The sequence below is a fragment of the Triplophysa rosa genome, linkage group LG11 (assembly GCF_024868665.1).
Source record: "Triplophysa rosa linkage group LG11, Trosa_1v2, whole genome shotgun sequence".
Classification (NCBI taxonomy): Eukaryota; Metazoa; Chordata; class Actinopteri; order Cypriniformes; family Nemacheilidae; genus Triplophysa; species Triplophysa rosa.
This window is the reverse complement of record NC_079900.1, coordinates 7,129,332-7,147,495: the sequence shown is the minus strand read 5'-3', so window position 1 is coordinate 7,147,495 and position 18,164 is coordinate 7,129,332. Positions and strand designations below refer to the sequence as shown.

Below are 18,164 nucleotides of genomic sequence, written 5' to 3'. Positions count from 1 at the left end.
AAATCAGAAATGAAGTGAGGGGGTCGGAGAAAACACTTCAGACTGTGAAAGGCTGAAAGATCTTCAGGCAAAAGACAGTGACACACACACACACACACACACACACACACACACACACAGAGCCTGCAACTATGATACAGCAGATTTCTATAGCCAGTGTACAGTGCGAGCATCACTTCCAGTGGACTGGGGCATTATGGGTATTTTCACCGTATTCCGCCCTGTCCTCTCTCATCAGATCATGCTATTTTTTTTGCACTGCATATCTGGGAGTGTAAAGGATTGTTGGGGTTATATGTTGCCTACCAACTAACTGTATCCATGGCACTGTCCCAAATACTGCCTGAAGTCCGTGCAGTACCACACTTTGGTGACATCATGACACAAACACAGTAGAGTGGAATCTGCCTCAGCACGGGTTGGACAAAAGGGTGTCTGCAGAAATTCCAACAATCTTGGTAATTTCATAGACGTGTGCATGCAATGGCCATGGGAAGACTGCAAGTACAAGTGTGCCATTTAGGACAGGGACTGTATAGTAAGTTAGGTTCTTGCTTTTGCTATATCTGAAAGATCCAGTGGCCAGATTACAAGATGGGAGATGCAGTGATGTGTGTTAAATGTGATGCTGTGTAACCTGTCAGTGGTCATGGTGTGGTGAGGATAGACCATTTTTCCGCTAAACTGACCCTGTCCGACATCTGCTCGTTCAAATGGAAAAATGACCATCTGGCAAACACTCCAAAAAGTAGATTTGTGTGTGTGTGTGTGTGTGTGTGTGTGTGCGTGCGTGCGTGCGTGCGTGCGTGCGTGCGTGCGTGCGTGCGTGCGTGCGTGCGTGCGTGCGTGCGTGCGTGTGTGTGTGTGATGGGTTTTGACATGGTAATCTAAAATCCTGTGTAATCGCCATACTGATAAACATGACTGAAACTGAAATGCAACATTCTTGTTGATGTTTGTTAAGATAAATTGATGTTTGTTGAAATAGACTTCTGTAAAGTTAGCTTTGGAATTTATTTTTTGCTCAGATTCAGGCCAGGTGGAATTTGTGTATATTGTGTAAAGTTCATATAGGAACTGAGCCAGGAACATTTTGGTTACTTTTAACGTGAGCTTTTGAAAATAAGCAGTGGATAAAGAATTCTACAATTGGGAGCAAAGACAAGCCCATTGATCTTAAAGGAGAAATGATTTGACAAGTAATACAGATTGAAAAACATTAACAATATATTCCTATGGCTGTTTCTGTAATAAGGTACTGTAGGCAAGGGCACAAACCTTGCAAATCTCTGCAATCTGTGAAGAAAATGCAGATGTCAACAGAAACCAGCTGATACTATAAGAGAAATCGATGGAGCAGTCATCTTCAAAACAAATGAGTCAAGAACCAAAACAAGGTCAGAATGAATACCCACAATCCTCTCAAAGATTTGCACATGGTTTTACAGTAAGCAGTCCAACCAATAAGACCCCCTGCCTTCATTATAGTTACAGTTTTACATCAATTTTATCACCAGTTTCCTATGTTGGTGCCTTGGAACCCAGTACCTGTTTTTTAACACTGTGCGGTGTAAAAATTTTAATATCCATGAGCAACTAAAACATTTACAATCACCACCCGTGGCTTTGGAATGCATTATTGTCCTCCATCTATTTGCAAACTTTCATTAACCTGTCTTTGTTCTGTGGCTTGTCTGTCTTCCAAGCCACGAACACACTTTAAATAAATGATGCAACCATAATTAACAAGCTTTGTAAACAATGAAGAAAATGTCATGCTTTATTCCAAAGCCACGCTAAAAGTTTTCATTGTCTCTCAGTCAGATAATCAGGATATCTAAAGGGCGCAAGGGATATATAGAGGTCTACATGAAAATAGATACATTCTGGCTCACAGACCACAGGCAGATAGTCTAGACGAAGTCTAGCCCAGCCGCAGTGAACCCTGGTTCTGGGTCATACAAAGTCCATCTTGGTTTCTGAGTGGTTACTGCCCTGCAACTAAAATAATGGCTTATTTCATATCTGTACTCTTTAACAACCGAGAGACTTGGTATCATAACTGCAATGAGATTAATTTAACCTCAGTGCTTGTGTTTCACTAAATTTATGGGTCTCTTTCAGAGTTTACCAGACAGACCAATTACACAAGTGCCCTGTGTGTGGTGTTAATGACGTATTCGGGAGATCGTTCTGGAATGTCTCCAACAATTCATCAGGACGGCAAAAACAAACACCAGCATTATGTGATGGGATAAGTCACTACTCTTTGGCTCTAGGGCTAGTTTTTGTCCAAATGTTTATTTTTTTCAAATTGTACAAAAGTCTGTATTTAATTCAAGCTCTCTGTTCTTGTTGAATAAGTACAGTGAGTTATTTATTGGCATCATTTTTTGTGTGTGTTAGGGTTGTTGTGAGGCTGGGCGACTCCACTAGCTACCCTGTCCGTACACAGTTGGGTGCCTCTCTGTTTCTGACCTAGTTTTGTCTATTGCAGCTACCAGCGCGGCTTGTAGCAAATGTACAGCTTTATCTCTCTCTCTTTTCATTGCAGAGTTACAGCACTGGCGCAACAAGATCAGGGTGGTTGATGGCTGCGTGGCTTTGTGTGCCAACTGCTGTATGCATGGCAGGTGTCGCCCAATCAGGTAAACTCTTGATATTCCCACATGCATTGTGGCACACTTACAACAGCCCGCAAGATCAACCACTTTAACATATGAACCCAGAGGCTTAAAGTTGTGGTGTGTTTCGGATAAGCCTCAATCTTCTGAGGCTCCGTTCTATTTAACCTTATAGAAACATGATCTCTGCATAAGATTATTAGGATTTATTATATTAAGAACACAATCAGAGAATGTAGTGAGCAGTGTTGGGTGTAACTAGTTACTAAGTAATTAGTTACTGTAATTTAATTACTTTTCCCTTGAAAAAGTAAAGTAAGGGATTACTCTTAGTTTTTCTGTAATTTAATTACAGTTACTTCTGATGTAATTAAACTAAATACTTTGTGTAATATGTGTGTGTGTAATAGTGGAATTGACATCAAAATTCAAAGTCTAACTTTAAAATCCGTGCTTTAATGTATAATTCTCACATTTGTAATACTTTGGTCAGTTAATAAGAGTACTTTATGTAGTTTCATATTATTTATTTGAATGAATTAAAAGAGCCCTTTCATGCCTATCCTTGAATCACTTAACTAATCAAGGTTGATATAGGATACAGAAAGTAATTAGTAATAAGAAACTAAATACTTTTGGAGAGAGTAATTTGTACAGTAATCTAACTACACTATTGAATATGTAATTAGTAACTAGTAATTAATGTGAGCGACCCTCAAAATTAAAGTTGACTTAAGTCAAATACTTTTTAGGCAACTGAATGTAACTTATAAATATGCGTTCTTTGGATAAACTAAAAGGCAAATTTATTCATTGGAAGAACATTGGTGATTTGCCCAAGTCACAACTGCTCAACCAGCAGAGATGCCCTTGATCTCTAGTAAAGAGATTCAACCTTCCCATCTGCTAAGCTGTATCTAGACCTGCAGTCCACTTGCCCACATTCTCAGCAAGGGACATCACACCTCACTGAACTGAACCTGGACATTAAATTAACTGACTGGCCGGCCAGTTTCTGTGTGCTTGCTGGCTTCAGTGGTTATGCTGCCAGATGAAATTGCTGTTGATAAGAGCATATGAAAATGTTCAGTCCCGTTCAAAGGGCAGTTGGCATTTACTTGAACGTGCTGTACAGATGCTGGAATGAAGGGGAAAATGTCAGCCAAGTGATATGCATCCAGTGTAGGCTGGCTGCTAACAATGATGCTAACATTCTTCCAAATACCTTACTTTGTGTTTATCAGAACAAAGAAATGTATACAGGTTTGGAACAACTTGAGGGTGAGTAATTCATGACATAATTTTCATTTTTGGATGAACTATCCCTTTAAGGTTCTCAAACTTTTTCATTGTAAGGCCCCCTTTGTGTAGGGTGCATCACTTTGCGCCCCCAGCCTCCAAATAAAGACTAACAATTCTTTTGGTTTGATTACATAACATTTATGATGAATTCATATATTTCATAAAATACCACAGGATCTGTGGCCCCCCTGGATCCATCTTGGGGCCCCCAGTTTAAGAACCACTGCTTTAAGGGACAGTCGACTGGTTTGTGATGATATTAGTGTGAAAATCATTGCATCTATGAGAGGTCAATTCTAGTGTGTGCGTGTGCGTGTTTGTGTGTACATGAACGATTTTTGTGATCCCTAGCCATTGCACACAGGAAGTTAGTCATCTGTTGCCATGGTGCATCAGTGAGTTAAGGACTGTAGCTCGCTCTGCATGGGATCTGGCCTACCAGACCAGAGAGACACTGACACACTGTCTTCAAGTTGCACGAATATTTTTAATCTGGTTGATTGTGCCTGTTGAGTTCCGGTTATTGTAAATGTATATTACATCACTGGACGTTCCTGAGATATGATTGGATGATAATGGCTAAATTCAGGCTCTTTCGAGTCAAAGTGAACCTAAATGCTCTCTTTCTTTAAATTATGGGGAACGTTTTTTCCCTTTGAGAAATTATAGTCTGAAACATGCAAACTGCTTTCACTGCACACTGTTATAATTCATGTTTCAATTTGTCACACCCCTATTTTTGTGTGATTTCTTTTTTGAGCCGCTATTAAAAATACTTGACAAAATTGAAAATGTTTTAAATGAACGCTTTGACTCCTTAATGCACTGAAACTACTTGGTAATAATGTGTACCACCATTTTGTCTGTTTCTCTTCTATTTTTATTTATTTATCTTACCTTCACTATGTTTTAATAATGTTATCAAACCATAAACTTGCCAACAGACCATTGAATGTGGAAAACAATCTCCATTGCATGGTCTGTAAATGTAGATTCGCCATGTGCTATGGATGTTTTTAATTGCCATAAGTAATTGAATTATGACTAGCATAAATAAACAGGGAAAAATGGGAGTGGGCAGTAATGAGGATTTTACAAGTGTCTAGTAAACAGAATACGATTATTTGTAGGCTACTCTCTCTACATATTGATGGTACATCTCTGGCCTATACATTGACAGATTTAAAATATCGAGAATTTCAAATACACAAATCCACCAGACCCGTATGTCTAACTAAAGAAAGATTAATGCTCACAAATTTGCACGCAAAAATAACCCCATATTATGTCGTCATCTTTATACGGTTTAAACCACAGCAGTAGTTTAGCTCGAGCAAGCGACATGCTCAGCCAGAGATGGGCGTGGGGGAGGAAGCTTTCATCCCCCCGTTTCAAATGTTGCATTCAAGATTTTCCCATTTACAATGTGTATTAGCAAAAAAATTATAATACTTACAAAGCGAACAATAGGATGGCGAGATGATATGTGTGACCGAGCGCAACAGCCGTGATGAGAGGGGTAGCGAGAGAGAGAGAGAGAGAGAGAGAGAGAGACGAGGAGGGAGGGGGAGCAAGGTGTGTCCGGCTGCCTTGAGAAATGCAGAATTAAGTCTATAGAGGAATCTGTGTATCAAACGATAATAAATTGAAAACGGCGTCTTTTATGCTCCGATTGCAAACAACGAAAGAAAACCCAGAAAGAAGTACCTGCAAAAACCGTCGAGGTTCCGGATTGGTGCCTCTTTGTCTTTTTGTATAGGCCTAATATTGAAAAAAATAGAGATCCGACCAATAGACTCCAATTGCAGACCTCGTCTTAGAGACAAAGCGCCATTGTGATGTTACAACTCGGCGTCATAAATAAATGGTGTTCTAGCATGAAAACATAAACCCAATTTAATCACGCCCTTTTAAAAAATGTATTTAAAACAACGTTAAATGGCATTGTTCGAGAATACGCGAGGAATCGTGCACATTCTGTGGAGATTTGCGTAACCATGGGAGCGTTACATGACAAAACCGGCGTGCGTAGTCGGAAGATCCACATGCAACATCAGCACCGTTTTCAACAGACAGCAAGCTGCGAAAATCGCGTTACAAAGCAAAGCCACCTTGCGGATCAGCCACACGTCGAGTCGGTTCGTCCGCGAGCAAAAGCCGCACAAAAACCTAGATTATCGATTTGTCATTCGTTATGACCACACAACAACGAACTGAAAACACCTGCGCCGTTTTCTCGTGCTTTTATCGCCATTGACTATAACACACCGGCGTAAAGCACATTACGCAGCGTTCATCGGCGTCACAACATTTCTAGGTTTTTCCACAGCATTGCTACTGACAAACCAAGCTCATATGAAAAGCTCAACGTAGCCTATCTGTTGTCACATCCTAGATTTCTTCTTTTAAATTCATGTATTAAATCTCCGACCAAATAAAAATCATACCTTTTAATATTTGTCTCGTGAACGGAGACTGGCTTTTGCGCACAACCCCCACGAATGTTAGATGCGAAACTAAAAAAACGAAAATGTTCAGTTGCTATTTTTATCGATTTACTCTCGATGAAATGACATTAGGATTGCATTTATTTGTATTTCTTTCCCTTTGTTATAAATCCAGGCCCATTGTGTCCAAGTCACACACCCATCATCGGATTTGCAACATCCTAAAAACAAGAGCGCTCTTTGCAGATAAGCGTGATAAAAAGCGCGGTGAGGGTTTATTAATCTTATAATCTTGTAATCTTATTGCATTACTAAAGATGAATCACAGATAAATGATATTTTGAGATTGTAAACCGCTTTCACTTACCTTTGTGGCACAGTTATTGTCTGTCCAACTGCAGCAGTCAGCCAGTGAGCAAACCCTGCTGTCAGAGCGCGCAGTTCCTTCGGCGTTCTGAAGAGGGAAGAGGGCGCTAAAGAGCAAGAGGAATGAACCAGAAACCCAGACAACGCTGAACTGACAACCAGGTCATCTCTACAATTTTCAAACCCATGGTTCATATACATTGTAATGTATAATGTTTATTGTCAGATGATATTAAATATAATTCTAAATATAAAACAGGCCATTTCTATGGTACGCACACAGATTTTCCTGGGTCCCTTTAAATATCAATTGTTGACGATCAAAAATAAACAAGAAATACTTTTTATTTGTATTATCTTTATTAATGAATGATCTGTCGATTTAATTACATAAAATTGGAAAATTATGCATGCAATGAACTTTGATATATTACTAAAATACTATACAAAATAATACATAAAGTTGTTGCACAACCAGAATGTCTAATTGCCCCACTCCAAACCTCCAAACTATTTAAACATCTTCAAAACTATTTAGAAACGTTTGCAAAGATATCGATATTTGTTTGTTTATTTAAGGCAAATGGATATTTGTAAGGTAGCATAAACAAATTGCAAACACAGAACAAATATATTTGCAGCAGTTTAGTTCACATAGCAACTCAACTTACTTTAAAATCAAATCGCTGCAGGATTACCTATGTAGCATTTCATAATTTTTCTCTCTTCATCTAAGATCACTTGAGAATGGCAGACTCTGAGAACTTTGGAAAGGTTCATAAGACTGGGTAGCCAGTAATTTCCATCTCTAAAGTTTAAGTGTTGTATTGACTCACTGCACAGTTGAATGGCAGAGCAAAATCAAAACATTACAAATGCAATTTTTACACTTTTTATAGTTTCGCAACATATCTATTTAAGAACAGGAGAATTTCAATTTAGCTCTTGGTTTTACTGTCTTTAAGACAGTGTCTTACCTTAAAGAGTCATGATACATACAAGCACACTCACACTGTCTGCTTCCAAAATTCAGCAATATTCTCCAGGGTATACATACCAAGCAGTGTCCTTCACCTGGATAATCTTCGTCTCCAAAAATTCTAATCCTTCACTTGGCTCCACAAATAATGAAATATTTCAAAGCACTGTAAAAAAGGTTGATGCTGTTATTTGGACTTGTCCACATTCTTTTGCTCTTCAGATGTGTGATGTGCTCTTCAGCACTCTGAAAGCCAACTGAGTTCTTGAGTGAGGTTGGGCTTGGAGGGGAGTTGCTCAGCAACCAGCCTGCTTGTGAATGAGTAGGCATTTTTAGATTTTGTTAACGTGTGCGTGCGTGAGTGTTTGTTTGTTTTTCTGTTTGTTTGAAAGAGGCAGAACGTAAAGAGGCTAATGGCCGTTAATATCTTTTGCATTGACCCGTAGCCTATTCCCATATTTAATTTAAAACCTCTTTTTGTATCAATATTTTTGATGTGTCAACCTTTCAAGTTTCAAATAGTCTTACTGTATTGAAACAACAGGATTGTGAACAGTGGTTTTTTTGCAGCTGCACCTTTTATTTTGACCGTTAGATGGCGCCTTAGCCTTACCAATTTATGGGTTTGCCTAATAAGTAGGTTTTAAACGATTGTAGTCTAATCCTAAATAACAGTTTATGGGATGGTTCATCCAAAAAGAAACATTTTGTTAGCATTTATTTACCCTCATGTCGTTTAAAACCTATATGAATCTTTCTTCTGTAAAACACAAAAGAAGATATTTTGTGAAATGTCTTTTGTGTCCATACAAAGGAAGTCAATGGACCCCAATGTTGGGGTCCATTGGCATCAACTTTTTTAAAACTTTTTTTCTGTAGAAGAAATAAGGTCATGCAGGTTTGGAATGAGATGAGGGTGAGTAAATGAAAGAATTTTCAGTTTTGGTTGAACCATCCCAATAAAATGTAAAAACACATTTTTGATATCTTCTTCTTACCATTTTTTATGCATCTCCAGTTGGTCTGTGGTGCCCTATGAAAGATTAAACATGTTGCCATTTGTAAATGTTATTGGTATAGGATAAGAATTATATGAAAAGATTATGCTGTGATCTAAGTTTTTCAGTCACATTTACTGTGTAACACTTACTGTGAGTGAGTGATCCAAAACAATTTTCTAAAGTTATCTAATATAAAATTGCACAGCAAACTGAATAGCCACCAACCAAAGACTTTTCTGTTATAGACAAGGCTAGGAATGAAAGGATCTGCTATGAGTATCAATATGAACATTTTGGTTGGATCAAAATACTATCAGTGATATATTGGCTAATCCCTTTTGTCAGGACGTCTGCAAGTTCAAAGATGTCTGACTGCCACTGTGTGGCTCTAAAACAGACAAATCTTTATTTGTGTGACCAATCAAACAGAGACAGTAAAAACATTTAGATAGATGTTTATTGTTTTTTCTTAGAGCTTGATCAAAAGTTTTATGTAAAATCATGTGTAATGTTAAAAGCACGTTCTACAAACAAATGAATAGGACGTAAATGAATTAATTTTTAAAATTTAGTTTGTCAAGTGTTTACTCCAATAAAAAAAGCTTCTTTGAAAAGGACAGAAAAGTTTACAGAGTCTGTTGTTAACTCCTGAGGTCTGTCACATTTGGACCTGAAAGAAAAAAATATCAGATTCAATTCAAATGATATTATTTTAAAGAAGAAATAATTATTTTGGATGTTTAATATCGATGTGTTGTAATCACATAATAATTCAAGTCATCCATTGGTGTTTTTTTAATAACTGCAACTGACCTCTTTTGTTTAACCAGCCATGATGTGTTTAACAAAAGCTGTGAAAGAAAAGGATGAAGGGTCAAAAATGTCCACCCACTCGAGCAAAGAATAGGTAAATATAGAAATACATAATTGTTTAGATGTGCACAATCATATTACTTATTACATTTATGTCTATACAGTGATGCACTTCAGTTTACTCTATAAAAATAATGAAACACATCATTTATTTTCATTCTATACATGCGTTTATGAACATATACGTAGCTAATCTGTGACATTCAAAGTGGCCTCTTGATGTCTCAAAAGTTTGTAAAATGTTCACCTTCATAGTTGACACAACCATTTCCATCTTCCTGTCCTGCCATCAGTTGGTCTACTTCTGATTCGGTCATCTTCTCACCTGCAGCCCAATGACATGTGAGACCTTCTGCTGGCCTTGAAGTGATACTTCACCCAAAAATGAACATTCTCATAATTTATTCACCCTCACGCTGTTCAAAACCCGTATATGACTCTTTCTTCTGTGCAATACAAAAGAAGGTATATTGAGAAATGTCTCTGTGGTTTTGTGTCCATATATAATGGAAATCTATGGGCTCCGATGTTGTTGGGGCATCAATGTTGCAGAAGAAAGATAATCATACAAGTTTGGAATATCACGAGGGTGAGTAAATGGTGAAGAATTTTTATTTTTGGGCGAACTGTCCCTTTAGTCTTGATAGGTAAATAGAAGGATTCAAACTAGCCATGTTTTATTTACCCAAAGTCGCCAGTACGTGGCGAAGTTCTGCCCCCATTACTGTGCCGTTGCCCTCCTTGTCAAACACTCGCAGACCCTCAACAAAATCCTCAAACGTGCCCCGATCTTTAGACTTAGACACGTGTTGAAACATTGGCAGGAAAGTCTCAAAGTCGATCAGTTTAGTGTTCATTTCTAAAGTGAGGATAAATATCAATTTTACAAACACATAACTCGAAAGTTTTTTTATGCAATGCCTTGCAACAGTTTGCTCTCACCATCAAGTTTGGGTTTGCCCAGTACTTTGATGACTTCCGCATTGGTTGGATTCTGACCCAGTGCCCTCATGACATCACCACACTGAGCGTAGGTGATCTTCATTTCCCCAGTGGGTGTTCTGTCGAAGAGCATGAAGGCCTCTTTAAATTCTGTAAGGATGAACCAAACATCGTATTAGAAGAGGAAGATGAGAAGCAATGACATTTTCAAAGTAGGTCTTGTTTACCTTCAATCTGTTCGGCTGTAAACTCAATCTAAAAAAAAAAAAATTTCAATGCTTTAACAAACTCACAATGGAAATACGAGATCATCCAAGCTGAACAGACATATGCCAACTGCTCACTCTCCACTGGCAGACGTACAGATGTTAATAATGCTCTGGAGAAACTTTCCGGAGGTCGTTTGAGAGGTCAAAAATGACCCCCTCATTATAGAGACTAAGAATAACAGACGCCTGTTTGAAGACCAGAGGGAATTACAATGAAACCTCATCCATACTGTCCCTGAGAGAAAGACCGGCTCAGACAACAATATGGGAATGTTAAGCTTTGATATGACCCCACCGCCGGATAGTTGCAAGGCTATATGGAGGCACTTTCATACTGGTCTCATTAAACTTCCATCATCCAAACCCTACCTCTGACCATCAGGTTAATTAAATTTGTAAAAGTGGTCTCCGATCAATATGAATATGCCTGCAACAAGACGTTCAGCTGAGGAGGGGCTTTTAAAACCCAAGTTTGTGTGTGTGAAACCTTTTTGAGGCCATGTTATTGACTTTATTAAATGTATTAAACAGGCCGTATCGTTCAGGGCATAATACACTATATTTAAAAGAAAAACAATGGAAATGAAAATGCAGTTATTTTAAATATTATTTTCAACTTTTTTTTCATCAATAGACCAAAAGTGGTATCCACCAACAATGTCCAAGGACTACAGGGTCATAAAAACAAATGTTAACACCCAACGTAATACAGAACAAATCACACGCAAACTTACCGCAATGCTCTTCAGGTCAAATTCGGGCACTTTGGGTTTCTCCGGCTCGGGAGGAGGTGCTGGCTTGGCCGTCTCTTTTTTTGCTTCTTGCTTTTTGGGAGCCATTCCGATGCAGCGATGAAGGTCAGGACAAACACGTGTGAGATGAGAGACGGGAATGAGAGCGATCTTTGAGATCTTTTATACTCTTCTCAAAGCTCCCCAACTGAGGGATGGGCCAGCCCATTACCGTTCTCCATAAAAGGACAGGAAGATACGGCATTGAGGGATGAGACTTTACGAGCCATACCGGGCATGACAGAATTAGCAGGTTAACATAATACTGATGCTTTCATGACTGCCCAATCTATAATCATCATTTGTAATTGCTCTCTCAGGCCTTGCTAGATATAATCTTGTCTGTGATGAATCTTGACAGCTTTTGAGGTTTGGTGTGGGGACATCATCTTGTGATTTTGTTCTCTGCATATTAAGATGGGAATATGGAAGTATTTTAGCACATGCCATTTCAAAATAAGATCAAAATAAGAACTGAAGAAATTCTGTACTGATACAGCTTACATTGGTCTTGCACCCCATCAAAAAGCCTTTATTTAGGAGTTTCATTGTTCTGGGGATAAGAATGATGGATAAACACCTTCTGTCTGGTTTCACTCTGCAGCAACTGCAGCCCATTCTTGCTTTGTGAAGCCTTGATGTCTGTCATCCAGGCGCCTGATGTAGCCGCTGAGTAACAACAGTTTATCGAGTGGAGATGCGTCCACCTGTTCTCCCTGCCTTCAGAAGCTCTCTACTCCAGATAGAAGGAAAAAAGCATCTCCGGTTCCTCTGGAATAATCTATATCTGGGATGTGGGAACTGCTTTTGTTGAGACTGTTAGAACTGCTATTGTTGTGTTGAGTTTTCCAAAGGAAGTTTTTTTTTAATATACAGTACAGTATTGTTCAGCTGTCTAGTACAAAAGTATTAAATTGCTGACTCGATTATATTGTGTGTTTTTTGTTTATATACAAATAAGAAATGAGAAGCATTTAATTCACCCCAAAATGACAAATCTGTCATTATTTACTCATTCAAACACAACTTTGCATGGTCTATATAGAGCAGTGGTTCTCAAACTGGGGGCCGTGGCCCCCTGGGGGGCCCCAAGATGGATCCAGGGGGCCACAAATTTTGTGACATTTTATGAAATATAGAAATTTATCATAGATTTTATGCAATCAAAAATCATAAAAATGACACCACCAACCAAACGAATTGAGGTTCCAGCATTGTATAACTGAATGTTTTTGGTTTAATTAAAATTCTAAGTTTAAGATTATACGTCTTTATATGGGGGGGCCGCAAAGCGATGCACTTAACACAAAGGGGGCCTTACAACAAAAAAGTTTGAGAACCACTGATATAGAGCACTGATTTGTTACAGAATGGTCTTGCGCAGTGAAAGCATGCAATGACAAGAGACAGTTCACCCAAAAATGAACATTCTGTCATCATTTACTCACTCTCGAGTATCTGTATAAAATGTCTTTGTTCTGGTGAACACAGAGAAAGATATTTGGAAGAATGCTTGTAACCAAACAGTTCTTGGCCACCAAAATTTACAATGGTAGTCAAAAGTGCCCCAGAACTGTTTGCTTTCCAACATTCTTCAAAATATCTTATTTTGTGTTCAACAGAGCAAAGACATTTATGACGCAATTTTTCCTACTATGGTAGTCAATGGTGGCCGAGATCTGTTTGGTTAAAAGCATTCTTCCAAAGCATTCTTCCAAATATCTTTCTGTGTTCATCAGAATAAAGAAATTTATACAGATTTGGAACAACTGGAGGGTGAGGAAATGATGGCAGAATTTTTATTTTTGGGTGAACTGTTCTTTTAAAATCTGGAAAAAAACATGTTAACATCTCATCTGCCCCTGGTCACTAGACTGTATTTTAAAAAATGTATAAGAACCTACTTTAAAATGCCATTGTTAAAAATTTTTGAGAAAATGCTAAAAGAATCCTTTCCTTTAAAAATAATCAATAAAAATGAATGATAATTTCCTTGTCCACTTTATCAGTTCAAAAAGAAAATCTTATATATTCTTATAGATTTTAGCACTGCATTTTTCCAGACAACAGGACTGTGATCCAGACGGAAGAAAATTCAATATGAAATAAAAAATCCACTAAAAATCCGTCTCACCTCCCACATTAATGGCTTTAATTCTAGGATACATTTCCCTTCCATGCTTTCAGCTCTGGTGCAAATCCCAGAAGCCCTTAGTGAATCACTTAAGACAGCAGAAGCATGTGGTCTCCTATAACTCATGCTATATCTTTCCACATCCAGTGTAGATGCAGTGCATTCGAGCCCGTGGCTGTGATCGAGTATGGCATCTCCTGCTCTTGCTTTGCTTTCATCTCCTCATCGCAGGTCTTCATCTGTGCGATGCTGCTCTTCACCCAGACCCAGAGATGGAGGGCTGCTGGGGGTGTCTGCTTTCATGTTGTTAAACCCACATGAAGTCCCTCTGACAGTCCAGGAGGACAGGAGTGTTTTCAACATGTAGGTATGTAGTTATGCTGTTTAAGAGTGTGTAGTGTTGAGAAGCTTATATAACTGAGCCTGTTGTTTATATGACAAATTGACTTCTATAAACAGTACACTATACTAAGTAGTGTCAGATGAGTGCCTGCTTATGTAAACTATTGTTGTCTATAAGAATAAATGTAGAGGAATTACGCGATGAGTGATTTAACTGAAGTCCACAGCTTCCTTTAGTAGTCATCAGTAATTAATTTACTGGAATATAGAATAGAATAGAATAGAATAGAATGCTGGATTGTTTTCAACTCATGGTCTGGTCAAACAGGGGAAAAGCCATTGAGTTGTAAATGAACTTTACGCTGATGTGCTCAGGTCAAAATTCTGGTTGTTTCAACACGATTAGGACAAATATGGACATTTTCTAGGCGATTGTAACCCAACGGTTGGGTTTGTCCTTCTTGACCCACTCGTGAGTTTTAAACAACACAGCATTTGAATACAATACAATACAATACAATACAATACAATACAATACAATACAATGCAATAGAGAAATGAATAGTGTAGAACAGAGAATAAAATAAAAAAGTAGAGTAGAACAGAGTAGAGTAGAATTTAGAATCGAATATATAATTTTCAACATATAACTTACAGTAAATAACTTAAAAAAGGACTTTTAGTGATAATTACTGAACCTTCTAGATCAAAGATCCATCTCATCACTGGCAGACATATTATAGTGTCTGTCTGAAAACAACCTTAAAGTTTCCTGGCTTTTGTGCTGAATTTCTGTCTGTGCTCCACATGAGGGCAGTATTAACTACAGTAATGTGATCTGCTAAAACATCTGTGTTGCTTGTTTTAACTGAGAAAAGATGAAATACACAATTGCTCTGAATGTGAACTCTGCATTTTACGTTGTAAAAATGACAAAAATTAACTATTAAAATTATTTGCTATTGTTTTGCCCATGCATAATAAAAATGTAAATAAATATCTCATATGACATGGCTAAACATATTTATGTGCAAATACTAGAAGTACACAAATGGAAATAAAATAATGTCGAGTAACACATTAAAAATAAATCTGGTTTCAGTTATCTACTGGTGGCAGATACTGTAATTTTACCGTGTTTGGAATGAGTCCCAGCAGATCATAGCAAGACGTCAATTAGGTTTATATTCTACAAGCATTATCTGCAATGTATTTAAGACCGAAGACACTGAGTGATTTATAATTAAATAACAGCACTTCAAAATCAGTTTTATATGTGACTGAAAGCCATTGTATAGACTTGAGAAATGGGGTGATGTGGTAAGAGAGCACTTTCTAACAAAAGCATTCAATATGAACTGCAGCAATAACCAATCTTTTCATGAAGGTCTCTGTTACAATGGTTAATTTCTTTCTTTCTGAAAGAAGGAATTATAAAATACATTATTTAAGGCATGATTTTAATTCCGAAGAACACCAAATATTCCTTTCTATCTGTCATCATTTTCCTTTTAGACTTTAATTTGATAATTTAATCTGCCTTTTTTTGAAGTGAAGGAAATTGTGGCATACAGTCTATTGGACTGTGGTTTACTGACAGAGCTGCAGTTGGTAAATCTGGGTGTTTCCAAATATACTCCAAAAATATTTCCAAATATAATACACAATTTTACTATCAAATTTATTATCAAAATAACTATGTCAGACAATGAGAATTTTATAGAAAGATGGATACACAAATCTTCATGGGGGCTTTTTTGTGTTATGATCCAAAAAATCAGGTTTTAGAATCTGTTAGGTTAATCCCTTTAGAATTCCACTGTCCCGCCCGTGGTACAAATACCATTCAAAATGAGACCTTATGCTACGGGGTTAATATACATCAACCATGTCAAAAGTTTTCTATGAGTAAAAATGTGAAATACTGTATCTGTTGTGGTTCAGTGTGGAACTTTGTGGGAGGGGCTTAACAGCTGCAGTTTCAAAAGACTTTGGACAGATGCCTGAGAGAAGAGAGCCATTTAGTATTATTACTGTAATAGATTAATGTCTAGACAGTGTGTGCGAAGTGTTGTCAGGTTAGCAAGCCGATACTTTAAGATGCTGCAACTGTAAGGGTCCTTCCAGATTTTGTAGTGTATTTCCCCACATAACTAGATTTCCTAATAATAAATTCTAAACTTTGAAATCCAGTTTGTATCATTTTAAAATTAATCTTACTATCGCAAAACAATCCCGTTTTAGGCAAAGGATGTTCTGTTAATGACCAGCAGGTGGTGCTGTTGTGAAGCCTGTATAAGATCAAATGACAGGTGTCGAGACAGGTGTCTTGGCAGGGAGAGAAGTTCATGCTCAAGTGTGTCAGTCAAGAGTACTACCTCATCATAAACGTTTAAACCAGTTTTCCAATTACAGTCCCCTAAAAAGAATTACCATTCACACTGTTTCAAGATCAATGGGACAATAATCACTCATCGTTTGCCATGATATAATCCACAGTATAATAACACTGACTTGTTTTTGACCTAGTAATATTAAATTAATTCTGAATGGCAATACATCATGTCGCAGACAATCTGGTGTCCCTAGTACATTCCTGAATATTTACACTGAATAATATCTATGAATATCTTGTCTGTTAGGCATGACGCGTAGGCCTACTCTACAAAAGCCTTGTTTGTTATGGGTAAAATCTTGGACCAGATTTATCCTCTTCCAAAATCTCTCAGATACACACACTCGAGAACAAATTCATAGAAGGTCTTGTCATGCGAATGAATACACACTATTCATTTTTATTTCCTGTTTTCATCCCCAGATGTCCAGAAAACATGACTTAATGCGATACATAGAAAATGTGCTTTACTGGCATATGTTACACTTGAGGCACTTGACGCAAAGAAACAACGTGCTGTTTCATGCTATAAAACAAATGCTTAATGGCCTGTATATGTCCTCAAGAATAACCTAAATTGTAAAGTATAGCCCGATCTGTGTGTATCAAACCTGTTTCTCACAATGAACGTGTCGTGCGTAAAACTTGTGCGCCATGCCGACATCAGTGAGTTGGCTCCTGTCATACTCCACCAGAGGACATAAATTAACACGCTTTCAGAAAGTAACATAGATTACCTTCAAAAGGGGATCACATCTAAACTCCCCGCGTCGTCACCAGCGTCTCCATTAAGTAAAGACGCGCAAAGGTACGCGCATCTGTTCTTGCGCATCTGCTCCATCACCGCAGGGTCCTCTCAATAAAACAATCATTTATGGGAATTTATATATTTTAGGGTGTAGGCTATACGTACATTAGCCTATATTAAAATAATAAACACATAATGCCAGGTCACAGAGACGGTTGCAAACAGGGCACAGAAGGCCCTGTTCTCTCTCTAGAGCAGCAACCAATTAAATACAAATATTTTTTAAATATTACATTTAATTCTTTAACAATACCTAACATACCCGAATTAACCACTATAGCTTATTTCGTTGCGTTTACGTGGATATTTAGTGTTTGTTTACGTCTGATCGTCAGGCTTCTTTCGGCATGATAGGGTAATCAGTCATACTGCATTATCCTAAAACATTATACCGTCTTGTTTGAACAGTATCATGTATTGAATTCATAACCCGATTTTTATCCCCGAAGACGCGTGAGAGTTGTGAGATATTGGCCATGTCACAGGTTTAAAGCAAAGTTATGATCGTACCTGAGACGTTTCTCAGGTTTCACACAAGACACCCGTGCGTAAGCGACAGCTGCCCCGGAGCTGGACTTTCTCCCAGACGAGACTAAAGTTTCGGAGTGGATTCAACAACACTAACCTTCGGATCTGAAATAAAGGAGCGCGGTTTTCCTGCTGCACAAGGTAAAGAAAATCACTGAACTGCTGGTCGTCTTTTACTGGTAACAGCTTTAGGGGTTGGTGTAGTGTTCTTGAGTTTATTGAGCTTGGCACTTGTCTTTGAATTTCACATAATCTAGTTGTCTATGTACCCTTAAAAGACACCGAAATTAGCAGTTGGATAAGCAGAGCCAAATATTCTTATTAGTCTTATTAAAAAGTATGGCTAGAAAATGTCATGATGTT

At 37.9% G+C, this 18,164-nt stretch overlaps 3 protein-coding genes across 8 annotated transcripts in view; 1 reads left to right on the top strand and 2 right to left on the bottom strand.

The window, feature by feature from the left end:
* The window catches only part of maptb (microtubule-associated protein tau b), a 34,430-nt gene extending 26,484 nt beyond the window's left edge, over positions 1 to 7,946 (bottom strand). For 3 of the 6 annotated variants that reach the window (XM_057345568.1, XM_057345572.1, XM_057345574.1), the window contains exons 1-2: positions 7,797 to 7,931; positions 6,741 to 6,846 (exon numbers count right to left, since the gene is read on the bottom strand). The gene's annotated coding sequence lies outside the window, so the exon portion shown is untranslated. Of the gene's footprint in view, positions 1 to 5,382; positions 5,517 to 6,740; positions 6,847 to 7,796 lie in introns of those variants that run through there. The other 3 variants (XM_057345571.1, XM_057345570.1, XM_057345569.1) reach the window with 3 other exon arrangements.
* A 1,219-nt stretch (positions 7,947 to 9,165) lies between these two features.
* Positions 9,166 to 11,675, bottom strand: myl4 (myosin, light chain 4, alkali; atrial, embryonic). The gene is made up of 7 exons (XM_057345576.1): positions 11,538 to 11,675; positions 10,762 to 10,789; positions 10,535 to 10,684; positions 10,278 to 10,451; positions 9,840 to 9,917; positions 9,533 to 9,570; positions 9,166 to 9,389 (listed from the first exon to the last, which is right to left on the bottom strand). Exons 1-6 carry the CDS (start codon positions 11,640 to 11,642, stop codon positions 9,542 to 9,544), a joined length of 564 nt encoding a protein of 187 aa, XP_057201559.1. The 5' UTR covers positions 11,643 to 11,675; the 3' UTR covers positions 9,166 to 9,389; positions 9,533 to 9,541.
* A 6,163-nt stretch (positions 11,676 to 17,838) lies between these two features.
* scn4ab (sodium channel, voltage-gated, type IV, alpha, b) overlaps positions 17,839 to 18,164 on the top strand; it is a 56,818-nt gene continuing 56,492 nt past the window's right edge. Inside the window, exon 1 of the mRNA XM_057345567.1 lies at positions 17,839 to 17,942. The gene's annotated coding sequence lies outside the window, so the exon portion shown is untranslated. The remainder of the gene's footprint in view (positions 17,943 to 18,164) is intronic.